Raw genomic sequence first — 17,061 nt, forward strand, 5'->3', positions numbered from 1 at the left:
AGAAAGCCTGCTCTGACCATTGCTTGGCATAAATGCAGATTATGTATCTTTGTGGTCCATGAAAATCTTTGATCTATTTATGCAATCTGCTCTGTGTTTAAGAAAGCTACCACCGTGTCAGCTCAGAGTCTGTCTGGAGAATTAACAGCCCTTTAGCAACCAGGAACACGACCAGAGCAAGCTGTTCTTCGCCTTTAGGAAATGGACAGCCCGTCTGAGCTTCCTCTCTCAGTCCTGTCAAATGTGTGCTATTGTTTTGTGTCTTTTGCTTTTCAGCTCTCCTTCCTGTACTCGTGCTGAAGCCATTGTATGGGAGATATTCCTTGGCAGTCACTCTGTCGATTCCGTTCGTGTGAAACATGCGTGCTTGCATGCAGAGACAGGAAAACTCAGAACTGAGAACCAGTGAGGTTTTTCTTTTTTTCCGAACACTGTGATTTGTATGGTAATCCATAATTTTAAATGCCTTGCAACTGCAAGCCAGTATGAAAAGACAGCATTTTTATTTCAAAACAATTTTAGGTCAAATAACGATATGGTCACTGGAAGGAGGAGCTTTGGATGGTGCTTGCTCCTCCTTAGCCTAACTCCTAGCCTCCCAGGGTCATGCTGCTGTAGGGACTTGAGTCAGGCTGACACTCCTGTCCAGGAGACTTAGTCTGAATCTTCCTTGCTTCCTTTCCCATTCATCCCAGGGTGAGAAACTGGTTTATTTTTGTTTGGCAGCTACACAGACAGCCAGAGGCTTTGCCACTTTGAATAAGCTCTGGAAACTTCTAGAATAGATGGTTCTTCTACTCCCTGTTTCTTTTTACCTGCCACTCCCTTAGGCTGGGCGGAATTCATCCTCTCTCCCTGGAGGCCTGCTCTGGGCTACCTTTTTGTACTTGAGGCAGGGAGTATCCTGACTCTTTAAGGCCTGTAGGATCCTGAGATGATCTGGTAGGCTTAGTTGCCAGCTAGCCCCTGACAAAGCCTCATGTACTTGTACTTGAGACCTGTAGCTTCCTGTCCTATACCTTTGAAGGAGTGTTTCTCCTTAGAACCAGGACATTCTGTAAAGCTAGCTAGACACTCTTAAGGCAAAGGATGAGGCCAACCCAGCTGACAAAGAAGTCTCAGATATCACTCAGAGGAGACAGAGTCAATACAGTGAATGAGCACTCTTGTTTATCTGAAAATGTTTGTGAATATTTATGGTTCTTGCAGTATACAGTGGTCTAGCACATGCTAGGGCCTGAGCTAAGAATAATTATCATTTATATACTATTATAATATACATACATATATACATACACAAGCATATACATATACACATACCTAAACATACACACACACACATATATATATATACATATACATATATGCATACACATATATAAATATGGAGGGAGCCAGTGGGATGAGCTTGTCAGGACTTAGCCAATGTAGACACTAGTGGAGGGGCCCCGAGAGTCGGTGGCACGGGGCTTGTGTGCTTCCTAAGAGCATGCACATACATTCATGTGAACTCCTGACCTTGGAGAATGTTTCTTTGTTTTCCTCATGATTCACCAATATATTATATGTTATAATATACAATATATATTATATTCTATATATAATATATTGTATGCCTATATATTACATATATATAGTACCTTTATATTTATAGTGGTATTTCACATACACGATAACCTTATACGCACAGTGATGTTTGGGACATAGGGATCCAAGGTACTGAAACATCACACAAGTGTATCTAGCAAATGAAATAAATGATTCTTTCCTATTCCTGGATCTTCTTGAGCTATCAGAGCAGCACAGGCCGGCCCTGACTCCCATACTAGACACATCAGGAAGGTGTCGCTTGGAAACGGTTGTTGTTGGAAGGAGGCTCTGTGACATTTGAGCTCACTCACGTGCAGGACATATGACAGGTGTCAGTGCTGTGGCACTGTGCCCTTCCCTGTGGTTTCTCAGAGCCGGAACAAGGAAGTGTACTGATGCCTAGACTTACTTGTTTTTCAGGGACAGAGGACGGTCTATGCAAAGTTTGGCAAAAACGTTTATCTTCCTGAAGATGCAGAGTTTTACTTTATTTACGACGGGTCTCATCAGAGGCATGTGGTGATTGCTGAACGAGTAGAGGATAATGTTCTCCAATCTAGCATTCCAGGTGAGGAGGCCTCTTAGGGGTGGGGTGGGAGACATCTTCCCTCCAGGGATATTTGCCAAGTAGTGAATCACAAGGAAAAAGAAACATTCTCCAAGGTCAGGAGTTCACAGGGAGGTATGTACATGCTCTTAGGAAAGACACGTGCCATGAGCCACTGACTCCTGGGACCCCTCTACTAGTGTCTGCCTTGTCTTAGTCCTGGTGAGCTCATCCCACTGGCTGCCCCCAGCTCCCAAGGTCTAGCATCCTTAAATGTAGACAACAGAGGATATGCCTTGGGTCACCTCCTTTGTCCCAGTCTACTGCCTGAGTTGGCTCAGGACAAGGTGACATGACAGACCATGTCTTCATTCTCCTTCCTCATTCCTCTGTGGTCAGCCTGGCAGCCCCAGGAACTCATAGATAAGCAAAAGACAAAAACAAATGCCTGACAGTGGAGGCCTACACCTTTAATCCCTGCACTCAGTAGACAGAGGCAGGTGGATCTCTGAATTCGAGGCCAGTCTGGTCCTGCAGTTCCAGGACAGCTAGGGATACATAGAGAAACCCTGTCTCAAAAACTGAAAACTAACTGAACAAACAAAGAAACAACCCAAACCCCTGGCTGCTGTTAATGGCATTCCTCTGTGGGTCTCTGACATCCTTTCTGCTCCCAGACTCTTTATATTTTCTCTTTTAATGAACACCTTATAGAGAAAGAATAAAAACAACGAAAGCACCCCTTCTGACAGAAAGCGCACTGTTCTCTTTCTTTCCTGTTTATATGGAAGGGTCAACCTCATTGAGCTCCTCTGTGCAAAAGCAAGCCTTTCTCCTTGTTCTGTGGCCTGCTCAAAGTGAGGGCCCTTGTCTTCATTTTGACATGTTTCATGGGGTGAGTGACGTGTATTTCTTAACCTTAAACTTCCCTGATTATAGTACTATTAAGGTAACCTTAAATGTGGGAAAATGGCTAGCTTTACCAGGGTAGCCTATCAATGATAGAAATGTTCTGCAATGTATAGCGGATAGGTACAGTCTAATGTGATGGCATTTTTTGAGCCCCTGCTTTGGAGAGTCATTGTGAGGATGGCAGATGCTCTTGGTTTTGAGAACTCTGGCAGCATAGTCTTTGATGGAAAGTTGGAGAGTTAGGCAGGGCAGGAGGACGCAGACCTAGGAGCACTTGCCAGTGGGTACAAGGACATCATCCCCAGGGGGCCTGAGTAACTCTTCTCCGTCCAGCCATAGTATCACGGTCCCAGGGTTTTGGGTGCCATTGACACTCTTGGAAATTCTACCAAAGACAAAAATATGTACCTGGTCAGAAGTTCACCAACTTGAGCAAAATGGGAAGTGGAAGCAAAGAGGATGAAGTCAGGGAGCAGGGTCAACCACACTGGAATGACTACAAGGCACAGGAGGCACTGCTGGAGGAGCCCCGGGGAAGCCCTGTTTTCTGTTGGATGTGTTAATTTACATAGACTCTAGTTAGTAATCTTCACCCCACCTCCAAAGCAGCCCCATGGAATTCGAGTGCACTTCTATCAGTCTCTGATACAGATGAGAAAACCTGTCACCTCAGTAAATGGCTAAGAATGTGTGTTCCAGCTGTCGGCAGAACAGAAAGAGGAGCCATCCCTCAGATGGTAGACTGGAATCCAGGGATTGGGCAGATGTGAAAAACTGTGGCAAATGACCTTGGTTGGTGGAAAGAGACTCAGAAGTCCTCAGAGCTCCTAAAGGGTCATTTAAAATGCCAGTGTCACCCAAATCAGATGACCTCAGCTCACAGTGACATTCAGAGATGCCACTGTACTTCCTGCTTGTTCCCTGGAGAGTGCTACCCACCCACTTTTACTGTGTGACTCCTGCAGACATGGACTGAATGGTTAATTATCTTGTCATTTAGGCCATTGGCTTCAGGAGACAGTGATGGTGTCTGTGTGTCTCTGCTCGGAAGGGTACTCCCCGGTGACCATGGGCTCTGGCTCAGTGACCTATGTGGACAACATGGCCTGCAGGCTGGCTCGTTTGCTCGTCACTCAGGCTGACCGACTCACGGCCTGTAGTCACCAAACACTGCTGACCCCGTTTGCCCTGACAGCAGAAGCGCTGCCTGCCTTGGATGAGGAGCTTGTGCTGGCTCTGACCCAACTGGAGCTGCCTTTGGGCTGGACAGTCCTGGGAAATTCCTCCCTTGAAGGTAGGTCAGTGTCAGAAAAGTCAAATGTGTGCCAGCTTTCTCAAGTTTAGAATTTGCCTTACAGTTTACTGTCTGTTTCTCTGGGTAGACTTTTCTTCCCAGTTTTTAGCTGAGCCCTTAGGCCCGGTGTGGCTGAGTTCTCTGAAGTATTCGGCCATTTATCTCTCAGCTGGCTGATGCTCCTGCTTCCTGGAAGTCTGAGGAGGAGGCATTAAAGGGCTTTGCTCTGAGGTTGGGGACTGTTTCTTTATGTCTGACTCTTGAGCTTGTGGCTTCGGACTGTGGCTCTAATCCCCTTGGCTAATTTCTTGCCATGGAAAGGGAACAGTGTTGCCATTATCCTAATAAGAAACAAGGACAAAAGCGAGCTCTGTGGAATACTTGGAAGAGAGGCAGTCTGAAAGGAAGGTAACAGGTGAGCTGACTTCTGAACAATGTCGGAGCCAGGGCAGGGCAGAGGAGATGGCTCCGTGGGAAGCGCTTGCTGAGCGAGCTTGAACAACTAAACTTGATCACCAGCACCCACATAAAACAGTGGTCATTTGTAACCCCAACCCTGGAAAGGTGGAGTCAGGAGGATCTCTGGGGCTCCCTGGCCAGCCAGTCTAGCCAAATTGGTGAGTTCTAGCTCCAAGAAAGAGACATTGTTTTTTAAAAAAAATCAAGGTGGGTAACCTATGGGAAACAACATTCTGGCTTCTACATGCACACACGACATCCAAATGTATACCTGTACATGCACAAGCACACACACACCACTGTACACACAAACCATGGTACTCACACCAACACACGCACCCCACTGTACACACATACCATGGTGCTCACACCAACACACACACCACTGTACACACATACCATGGTGCTCACACCAACACATACACACCCCACAAATGTATACTTGGACACACACACCCACTGCACACACACCACTGCACACACATACACTTTGCAATCACACACGTGTATACACTCACTATTGTGCACATACCTACACATACAGCACACAAATGTATACCTGCGCATACACAGACACACACACACACACACACACAATCTCCCATGCATTCATATGTACCTGCACACAGGAACACATGCATACAAAGTCAACGTTACCCAGGGTATTTATAGTTATAATTTTTGAATGAAAGCTGGATTAAGGTCATTGCCAGTCTGAAGTCCTGGTCTTTACATAGTGAGTTCCAGGTCAGGTAGAGCAAAGTATAGACACCCTGTCTCAAAACTGCTTTTAAATTGACACACATCTGTATGGGTCTGCGGGGTATGCTATGATGATTACAGCCATGTAAATAATGCATGTTGATCAAACTACAGCAATTATTTCCATTTCCTCAGATATGTAATTTCCTTATATTTGTTACATTTGTACCAGCTTTTAGAGATACTGGGGTGGATGGATTCTTGTTCTAACATGTTAGAACGCTTGTTGAGCTAGGGAAGGCATCACGCCTATTTGGGCATGAAGCCAAACTGTTTAATTGATGCCCCTTTATAAGAGTTGCTTATCTTTACCCATTTAGGCTGTGTGAGGGGGAGGGTGCAGCTTTGTGCCACAGTGCACATGTAGAGGTCAGAGGACAGGTTTCAGACGCCATTTCTCCCCTTCCGGTATGTGGATCCCACAGATTAAACTCGAGTCATGAAGTGTTGACAGCAAACACGTTAACCCACTGAGTCCATGAGTAGCCATGTCTTAAGGTGGTTATCAATGATGTAATGTTATTGAAATGCCAGAGGTGTTTGCTTGCATACAGCATCTATCGTCAATGTGCAGTTTTCTTCTCATGACCTTCACTATGTTGGATGATACTACTTTGAGGAGTTTGATTCCTGACACATTCTGGGTGTGACTTACAGGTTGGCTTAAATTGGATCATTGGTAAGATTGACCGTACCACTTTAAGTAAAAGGTATGACTTTTCTAAACAGGATACTGAGGCCATCATCTACAATCAGAGAGGTTATTCATTTCTCCATTCAATCAGAATTATTCTAAACCTTCTCAGGGTACTTATAAACATTTCTGTTTTTTTAAGACCTTGGAAAAGAGAAAGTCATGAGTATCTCCCAGCATCAAGCCTGCTTAAGTTATAGAGCGATTTGTAGTGCAGACTTACTGCCTTTAGTTTTCCAGGTCAAAATTCAGAATTTAAGATTTTCTAATGTCTGTGAATTTATAATAATATGTGTATATGATTTCCCAATGGATTGACAGTAGTGTGTGTGTGTGTGTATGATTTCCTATGATGTGTGTGCATTTGTCATAGAAATATGCAATAAGGTAAGTTCAGAGAACTACAGTTGCCAAATGTCCTGTTGCCGTTTTTTTCTAGGCTATCTAGAGATCCATTTTTGGAAAAGAGAAAAAGTAAGGTTGTCCCTTTCTTTTTGATAGGGAGATACTGTACCCTATGGAAAAACAGTTCCTAGTGTCATGGTTGTTAAGCAAAAGTGCTTTCAAATCTGGCTAAGCCCTGACCTTGAGAACTTTGGAATTTCCTGACTATGGGGCTAAATGAGACCTATGTAAATTACTTTATATTTAATTTGGTTTTCTTAGATAAATCATATTTGATTTATTACTTCATTATTAGTTTAAAAACTGGTACAAACCGCAATGTGTTTCATTGTGGCGTTTTTGTGGTATTTTGTCCTCATTTCTTCCCATACTCCACTAGCCTCCCCTCTCTCCTCGATGTCTGTCTCCTCAATCCCAGTGACCAGGGTTCTGAAGTCACATGTGGTCCATGACTCTCTTTCTTCTTGTCTTCCTTCCCCACCCCCACTTGATCTGTTTTCTCCTCATGTTGTCCCCTTCCGGTCTCCTGACCTTTACCAGTATAATGATGACGTGAGGAACAGGCTGAGGGCTGGGCCTGTGGGAATTTGTATTGTATTCCTGGTGGAGACGTCAATCATAATCACCGTCCAGTTTCCTTCCCAGCAACTGTGTTTTAAAGTTACTTGTCTTAATTGACAAAAACATAAAAAATTTGTTTTTACTATTACTTAGTGCTGTGTAGTGTTTTGATATGTGTGTCCATTGTACAATGTTTAAATCTGGTTAATTATACTTTAATATTCAGCATTTCTTTAGGTTTAAAACTTTTAAAATACTTTCTTATAGGTTTTTGAAATGTACAGTCACTGTCACACAGAGAACCCTTGTTCCAGTCTCGCTGTAGTTCAACAGCTGTTGACAGCCTTTCCCCTCATCCCTGTTCCTAGCCTCTGGGGACCCGTCATTTGATTCTCTGTTTCTATGACATAATACTTTTTGAGAGTCCACGTGTAGGTTAGATAACATGGCACTGGTTTGTCTGTGTCTGGATCATTTTCTGTAATGCAATGATCTCCAGTTCCATCTCTGTTGCTGCAAGTGACCGGGTTTCATTTTTTATGGGTGAATAGTATTCCATGTTGTGTATGACTATGCTTTTCTTTACCCTCTCATTACTGGTTGCGTATTTTATAGCCATTGTGATGGGGTCTGCCTTGACTATGAGAATGTAGATGCTTCTCTGGATGTCTGATTGTCTTTCCTTTGTGTATCCAGTAGTGGAATTACTACAAACTATTCAGCAATTATCCCTATTAGTAGCTGTCAAAAACTATTTAAAAACGTCCCTGTTCATCTTTTAAATCTGTTATCTATTTTTAACAATTTCTTTAGGTATAGTTGATAGTCGCTTTGTGGTGTAAAGAGTCTGACCTAAAGCCTACCATGAAACGTGACTGTGTCCCTTTGTAATTCGTGATAAATATCCCACATTTTACTTTTCACTTTGATGGTTATCAGGGAGAGACAAAGTGTGAAGCACTGCTTCCCGTAGAAAAGCGGGGTCTCCCATGGTGATGATATCCAGCCCAGGCTGCCACTGAGGACCATGTCTGGGTCTGTGGCATTACTTCAGCCAGGGTCTGTGTTGATGTCTGTGTCGATGGCCCATGTTGCCACCAAGGGCCATGTGGATGTCCATGGTGTGTGCTACGGCCTGAAGCCGTGTTGATTTTCGTGGGCCATGCTGCAGTCAGGGGTCATATTGATGTGAGTAGTCTACATTGCCAGCTGAGGCCATGTTGATGTCAGTGGGCCAGGCAGTCCCCGAGGGCCTTTTCTGGGTCCATGGTCTCACTGAGCAGGGAGGCATGTTCATGGTCTATATTGTAGCCAGAAACATATGGCAGCCCATGATTTTTGTTCTTGCCAACTGTGAAGAGCAAGTAGGCTGCTTTTCCTGTGATACCATTGCTGATTGCAGATGCTTAGTTGAGAGGGAGGGACATGGAAGGCTTCTGTGACAAATCGTATCTCTCCCTCACCCCAACAGCCTAGACAGCCTAGACAGGAAGCCACTGAAGAGGACTCTTAAGCATGATGTGGATGCTGAAGTGTAGCTTTCCACAGTTGATGGCTTCTGGCCGAGGTGTGGGAAGAGGGGAGGGACTCAGTTCTGTTCAAGGGGAAGGCCACTGAGAGTCTGACCATGCTTCAGTGAGTATATAGATAACACAAATTGACTTTTATTTATTTACTTTTAGTTTTAGTTTTTTGGGTAGGTATAGGTCACAAGGTGGGGGAGGGACATGGAAGGACTGAGAAGTGAATGCGATCGAGGTGCATGATGGGACGCTCCTAGAGAATCAATAAAAATGATATATTGGAAAAAGCAAAGCAAAGCAAACCAAAGCAAGTTCTCCTCTTGGCCTGCTTCTTGCTGGTCATCAGTCATAATGAAACTTCATTATGCACGCAAGAGAAGGAAGTATCCCAGGTTTTATTTAATTTCAGGCCTTCCATTAAACTGCACATCTATTTCATAAAATTAAGCTCATTTCTTTTCAAAATCCGCTTTCACGATAGAGGCTTTTGCAGGGCCTCTGAGACTCCTAGTTTGACGTAATAGAATCACCCAAGAAGATGTCACAGTTTATCTGCTTTGTTTTTGGATTTCGTGCCTGTTTGTGATTTGATAGACATGTTTTTCAGGAGATTGGCATAATGCAGACAATTAGGTTAACTGGGATAAAATGTTCTAATGTCTTACTGATTTGTGCTCAGCTGATGTTTGAGATGAAGCCTCCCTTCCTGCTCAACCAAATGGCTTTCCTGCATTTGTGTTCCCAGAAGCCTAACAGTGATGGCTGGTAAACCAGGCTTCAGCAGGGGCAGGCTGCCATGTGGCGTATTAATTCTCATGGCACTGGCCTTGTGAACACAGTTACCTCTTTCCCAGCTTACTGAGAGATACGGCTTGTCCTGTGCATGCCATGTAACTAGAGAGTGAGGGGAGACCCTTTCTTTTATAAAGGTCACGAAGAAAATACTTTTTCACATATCTTAATGCATTGATATGTAACAAATTGGCAGATTGAAGATGTGATTTGTGTAAAGTGTCTTAGTTAGGGTTGTCATTGCTGTGATGACACTCCATGATAAAAAGAAAGTTGGGGAGGAAAGGGGGCTTATTTGCCTTACGCTTCCACACTATAGTCCATTATTGGAGGAAGTCAGGACAGGAACTCAAACAGGACAGGATCCTGGAGGCAGGAGCTGATGCAGAGGCCATGGAGGGGTCCTGCTTACTGGATTGCTCATCATAACTTGCTCAGACCGCTTTCTTATAGAGCCCAAGACCACCAGCCCAGGGATGGCACCACCTACAAAGGGCCGGCCCTCCCCCTTCAATCACTAATAGAGAAAATGCCTTATGCCGGATCTTATTATTTTTTCGATTATGTTCTCTCCTTTAAGATAATTCTAGCTCATGTCAAGTTGACATGAAACTAGCCATCACATAAGGGTAAATTAGTATCATGAAGATTAATTTGGACCCCTCTGCAGGTGTAAGTGAACATAGGCCAATTACTTCAGGGTCTTCTGGGCAGGTACTCTTCTATCCCTAATGGAATGCATGGTGTATTAGTCAGGGTTCTCTAGAGTCACAGAACTTTTGGGTAGTCCCTATATAGTAAGGGAATTTGTTGATGACTTACAGTCTGTAGTCCGACTCCCCAACAATGATCAGCAGCAGCTGTGAATAGAAATCTCAGGATCTAGAAGTTGCTTAGTCCTAAAAGGCAAGGAGGCGGAGAGAATCTTCCTTCCAATGTCCTTATGTAGGTCTCCAGCAGAAGGTGTGGCCCAGATTAAAGGTATGTACCACCACGTCTGGATCTGGGACTTGTTTTGTCCCAGGCTGACCTTGAACTCAGTGATCTCCTTGCCTTAGTCTCCTGGGATTCATGGCTACTATGCCTCAAGATCTCCATGCCAAGATCCAGGTCAGAAACTTGTATCTCCAGCCTCAAGATCAGGATCACAGGTGAGCCTTCCAATTCTGGATTGTAGTTCATTCCAGATATAGTCAAGCTGACAACCAGGAATAGCCACTACACATGGGTTCTGTTAATACCCACTTTAAGCTTGGTTTTGTCAGTGTTGCTGAGAACTGAATCTACAGGAGAAAATATTAAACCTTTAACAAAACAAAGTTTGACCTGTCAGGCTGCTTTATGAAGTTTGAAGAGGTCAACTTTCTTCCTGTCTATTCTATCCACAGAGGGAAATCAAGGGTTAAGCCAATTGGTTCTTTCATCTTTTCTTCCGGGCAGTCTTGGGCTTAGACATAGCCCATGTAGCTAGGAGGCTATTTGTATTTGCTATGTGAAGATCCGTCATCAAAGAGGGATAATTGGAGGTACTGGTGGGATCCAGTGAAGACATGTTAGAGAATGGAATTTTGTACATATTTATGTCATAGATCAGATCAAAAATATATTCTTTAGCTGACTACACTATCTTAGATTTAAACTTGAGTCTAGAAATTAGAGCTATGATTTACCAGTCACAGAATGCAAGTTCTTGAGAGCAAGTCTGAGCAGTGTCTTGTTTGTATAAGAACCAGTCACAGCATAAAGAACAGAGGCTTAAAGGAAAAACAGTGGATGTTGCCATGAGGCACACACGTAATGTACAGTACAGGGAAAGCAACACAATGCTCACAGTGGAGATAGGCATTTAGCATGGCCATGCTCTGCTAAATAAGTTTGTTAGCATCAAACTTGAAGAACACTTGGTTCTCTGTGCATTGCAGCCAATGAGAAGAAGGACACACAGAGCCCACAGGGCTCCAGAGGAAAGACTGTAAGATTAAGAGGTATTAAGTAGCTGCAAAACTGTCTTGATCATCAGTGTTCACAAATGGATATCTTGCTGTATGCCATGTAGACCCATCGTCTTTCTACTAGGCAGCAACAGAAAGGGGCACATATGGATAGGCAGTGTGTGCAGAGAAACTTGTTCTTTCTTTGTGTGAGAAAGAGACCTGCAACCTGCAAGAAGCCAGATTTGTGAGCACTTGGGATGGAGCTGGGCCCTTTTTCCCCTTGAAGCCAGTGTATTGGCTGTGAATGCAGGAGGGAAGGAGAGTAAGGCTTGGGTGCAGGCGCCATTAGCTGGGCTGACATCATTGGGCTCCAGGTCTGAGTAGGGGGGACATGCTGGATCATACGGCTTGCTTGCTGGCCTGCAGATCATGGGGCCTGTCTGTTTTGTCATTTTACCTGAAGCTTTGTACTAACCAACAAGTTTCAGATTGCAAGAGCTGAAATACCAGAGGGCAGGAAACCTGTAACATACAAATTTCCTGCTTTTTTCTCTGCATTTTAAAATTAGTGCATTGTAGGAAACAGTGGATCCTAGCAGTTTGGGGTTTTTTAAAGAAGCAATTGTGTATGTATTCAGTATTGCTTTCTAGCCTTCTGTTGCTTCTAGTATTTTCTCTGGGGCAGCCATTTCCACTCCTTAGTTTCTGACATGTTAAACTGATGTTCTATTCCTTTGGTTGCTAAGGTAACCTTCAGGCTTAACGTCAGAGGACAGAGCTCTTTGGAATGGTGCCTACGGTAAACGGCTATGTCAAATTGATAGAATTATCTCACAAGGCTTAGGGTTGTGTGTAGTTATCCTTTAGGGAGATCTAAATCCCTAATTTAAAGTTGTTTTCATTGTCTTCCAAGCCTGTTTTAAGTTCTCAAGGAATAAGATTTCTGGCAGTCAAGAATCAATGCAGAATTGAATTCCTTAAAGAAGAGGACTTCGTCCTCTCCAGATGGATTTGTTTTGCAGTTTAAGTTGCTATCTCTTATTGGGCGCATTCTCTTTTTAGAAACCGTGCCTTTAAGAAGAAGAAACATCACAAAGTCTTCTTTAAAAATTATCTTCCCAACGAGAGACATGGTTCAGGGGTTAAGAGCACTGACTGTTCTTGCACAAGACTTGAGCTCAGTTCCCAGCTCCCACATGGTGTCTCAGAACCATCTGTAAAATTCCAGGGTACCTGATGCCCTCTTCCGACCTCCACAGAGACCAGGCACACAAATGGTGCACAAACATACATGCAGGCAAACACTCATACAGGTAAAATAAATATTTTAGAAACTCTGCTTCTGTCTGGCAACAGTGGCCCTTAGACTTGGAAGAGAGACCCATATCTTTATTCTCATGTCTGGGAAATAGATTATTAGATTGTATTTGGGTCACTTTCTCTCCTAATTATAAATTTCAGGAATAAAGGTGCATAAATGGGAGCTTTTATTTTTGAACACCCTTCCCTGGTATGCTTCCCACAAAACCCAAGTCCTGGGAGGCTTTGAAGTTTACCTACGTTGGCCAAGCTCCGTCCTTGGCCCCCTTGCTCTCGGACTCTCCTGAACACATAGGATGCTCATGACAGATTTTGATTACACACAAGCAACTATAATCCAACTTGAAAATGACAGCAGCCGAGGAATCACTTATGGTTACTTTTAAGTGGAAAAAAGGTGAAAAGTTTCAATGTTCTTACATCTCTTAATAGGATTTGAATGGTGGTAACTGTTCTTGAGATGTTTTATTTAATAAAAAAAAAAATGACACCTGAGTTTTAATACTACCAGTCTCTGATGGCTAAAAGCACAGTGGCTGAAAGTGAGTGGGGAGATGGGAAAGTGGGTGGAACAGAGAGTTTGATTCCCAGCATTCACATGGCAGCTTACAACTGTCTGTAACTCCAGTCTAAGGGAATCTGGTGCCCTCTTCTGGTTTCAGTGGGCATCAGACACACACAGTGCTGCACAGACAGACATATGGGCCAAATCTTCATACAAATAAAATAAAACAAATCTTTAAAAAAGTTAAAAAAATAACAACTATAAGAGTCTTCTACTATCCCACCCTCCTATACTTCTACATACCCATGTTCCCTGCCCACTCCTGTAGCTACAGTTACTTTGATTTGTCCTGTGTGCATGTGTGCATGTGTGTGCATCCATGTGCCTTTGTGTGTGTGCAGCTGTGTGTGCACGTGTGTACATACATGTATGTATGTGTGCATATATGTATGTGTGCATGTGCACCCACTCCACACAGCTACAGTTGCTTTGATTTGTCCTGTGTGTGTGTTTGCTAGTGTGTATGCATGTGTATGTGCATGCATATGTGCACATGCATGTGTGCATGTGTATGTGTGTATACATGCATGTGCGTATGTGCATGTGTGAGAGTGGGCATCAGCCGGGATCCTTAGGATCTGTGCAGCTCATTTCCTTTTGCTATGCCCTTATCCAATTTTTGGTTTCCTAAGTGGTCTACCTTTTCATGTTCTCTTCTAAGACACCTATTTTTTTTGGCTTTTTCTTGTTTTATAGATTATTTTTCTCTGCAATTCTTGCTTTCTGAAATTTACAGTAGGAATAGCATAAATAATATCTAAAGTAATCCACCTCTGATTCTTTAATAATGGAGTTTTGTATAAATCTGTTTCTATTCAAAATGTTAGCCATTATTATCATTTATTGGTGGCTTTAATATAGTTTCCTTCTTAAGTAACTGCAGTTGAGGCCACTTTAAACTTTTGCATTGTGGGAGGGATAACAGCTAAGAATGAGCTAAAATTTTGGAGAAAGAGAAGGGGTCTCAGTTCTTGATGCTCTCCCTGCTTCCTGAGTGACCTTGAGCCATTGGGTAATACATCAGACCTGTGAACATCCTTTTCACAGGTACCTCATAAGCAAGGGATACAGGTGACCATAGTGGCTCATTTTTAAAATAAAAACTTCGTTGAAATTATATTCTACATTTTATAAAACTTGGGCATTTATACATAGTTGTATGAGTTTTGAAAATTTCTACTTCTTTCTTAGGGATTGCTTTTTTGTTTTATAAACAATATTTTTATTCACCTCCTCCCTACCCATTCTACCTACTTCATGTCTTTTTGTTTTCTCACCAAATCCAATTTGTGCTATTCAAATATTCCTGGGTGTATAGTCATCTGACGGACTGTGGTTGATCTAACAGAGGGGCATACCCTTAAAACAAACAAACAAACAAACAAACAAACAAACAAACCTGACTCTAAGTAGCCACCTGTAGGCATAAATTTTTTGCAACCTACTTTTAGTAAGGGTTCAACCTCTCCTCTAGCCCACCACCCAGTAGAGGTAGTGGAATAGGAAGTGAACCTGTTCAGCAATAGTTCTTTGGGAGTGAGCTTGGTCTTCTTTAGCAGCAGTTCAGTCCCACAGCAAATACCAAATACGACTTAGCAGCTGCGGACCAGTCCTCTAGGCAGACATCAGGCCTGAACCAGCAGCTACAGTCCAGTCCTTTCAGCAAGCAGACAACAGGTAGCTGTAGTACAATCCTAAAGAAACTGCCAGGCTCGACAACCAGCCTGAGGCGAGGCCACAGAACTGGCAAGCTGCCACAGGAGCCTCCCAAGCAGTTCTTGGGTGACTGTCTCTCTCAATGGCAGTGTTATCACAAGTTGAGCTCAACAATGCTATGTAAGGTGAACCAATACATGCGTGTCATTAGTGAAGAATAGTGAGGAAGAGCAAAACAAACCAATGCTCAGTGCTCCTCTCCCACTGTCTGTGGGGCCATATTTATACTCCTTCAGCAAGCCTTCTTTCACGTGTCTACTATGTCCAAACATCCTTTCACTCATGTCTGCTTCAGGAAAACAGTCTTTCTCACGTGTTTGGCTTTAGCAAGACATCCTTATACCTGTGTGCCCCAGCAAAACAACATTTGACACAACTAACTTTCTGAAGAACTAGAAGTTTCCGCTTCAGCTACCAGTTGTTAACTGTTCCTCAGCAAGATGAGAGTTCATGCCTACTTCCTCCTTTCCATTCTGAGGTTGTTGTTGTTGTTGTTGTTTGTCTCGAGGTTGTGGGGGTCTGGTCAATGCGGTCACAACCACATAATGTTCATATGTGCATCTACCCTGCTGTGTAGAGAAAAATACTGTATCATTGGAATCATCCACCACCTCTGATTTGTAAAATCTTTCTGCCCCCTCTTTTGCAATGCATCTTGGGAGGAAGAGGCTATGACGTCTGCATTTCTATTGAAACTTCTTTCCGACCTGCCCAGCCTCACCCTACGTATCCAACCCTTTGATACCGACTTCCTGTTTGGTCAATTCTGCTTCCCTTCTTTCTCTCACCCCTCACTGGAACTGCCCTTGCTGATTGTGACCGTGACACTGAATGAATTGGATAAAAATCTCTCAATGATGCTGTAGTTCATTTCCCAATACTTTAATATTTCTTAGCCCGGGACCAGGGACATGAGGCTCTGGTGTCTAGTACCAGGACAATGAATAGAGCAGTTGTAGATTATTGGCTAATTTCCTGGTTGTATTTGAACTGAAATAACTACTGCTGACTTCAAATGGCCAGTTGCAAGATAAATCCACTCTTTTCTGCTTGTCAGTCACACAGTAAAAACTGCAATGCATTTTCTTTTGAGACCAAAAGCAGGGTCCCTAAAGGCCAACAAGGCATGCGTCTGAGGATTCCACTCCCCTGTGGCATGAGGGAAGAGCAGAAGCTGCAAGCAAGCTCACTGTGAATAGATGGTTAACTTGAAGAAGCAGTAGTCAATGAAAGAAAAATGGATTGCATAGTCTGGAAAGAAAGTCTGGGATAATTGGTGCTCTTGACACCTAATGACAGCCTGCTGCCCCAGCCAGGGGATTGCAGATAATTTGTCTTAATGGCTCATGTTGAGCACAGCACTGATGCAATTACAGGGTGTCCTAAGCCAGAGATCATTCCCTTCAATTATGCTTTTAAATGGTAACCAGAGAAAAACTGTTTCCAAACACGCTACACATCTATTTAACAGTGACAGTAGTCTGCGACTTCTTACATTAGAAAGATCCTGTATTGTTCTTGGGATCCCTGGCTTGTATGTTATTTCTGACATTCTGAGGTAGTAAACTGGGTCAGTATCATTTTCTCTTATATAGACCAGGCAATTCCCCAGAGTTGAAGCTCCAGAAGTGCCCACATCCAGGTCTTGAGCCCCTTCATTCGCTCCCCTTCACGCTGTGCAAGGTCATGTCTGGATTCTCGTTGCCTGGTACTGCTGCCTGGGCTGTGTATTTCAGTTTGGAATGTCTCTAGATGTAAAAGCCGAAGTGAAGTCTTCATCTTGGAGATCTAATAGACTTTTTAGTGTTTCAACTATTTAGTTCTAGTTTCAGAAGCTAAAATATGTCCAAATCCGTCTAAGCTGTAGACACACAGGGCAGAATATCTGCGACAATGGTTTGTGATAGATGTTTTCTGAGATTCTTTCCAGTTATCTATGCTTACGATCTGACTGTCTCAAATGCATCTGATGCAGAAAGAAGCCTCA

At 43.3% G+C, this 17,061-nt stretch overlaps 1 protein-coding gene across 1 annotated transcript in view; it reads left to right on the forward strand.

The window, feature by feature from the left end:
* Nucleotides 1-201: 201 nt before the first annotated feature.
* Nucleotides 202-17,061, forward strand: part of Arhgef28 (Rho guanine nucleotide exchange factor 28) — a 174,600-nt gene continuing 157,740 nt past the window's right edge. Inside the window, exons 1-3 of the mRNA XM_028790206.1 lie at nt 202-231; nt 2,011-2,158; nt 4,050-4,343. Of these exons, the coding sequence (XP_028646039.1) occupies nt 202-231; nt 2,011-2,158; nt 4,050-4,343 (472 nt within the window). The remainder of the gene's footprint in view (nt 232-2,010; nt 2,159-4,049; nt 4,344-17,061) is intronic.

The sequence above is a fragment of the Grammomys surdaster genome, unplaced genomic scaffold (assembly GCF_004785775.1).
Source record: "Grammomys surdaster isolate TR1022 unplaced genomic scaffold, NIH_TR_1.0 125876, whole genome shotgun sequence".
Classification (NCBI taxonomy): Eukaryota; Metazoa; Chordata; class Mammalia; order Rodentia; family Muridae; genus Grammomys; species Grammomys surdaster.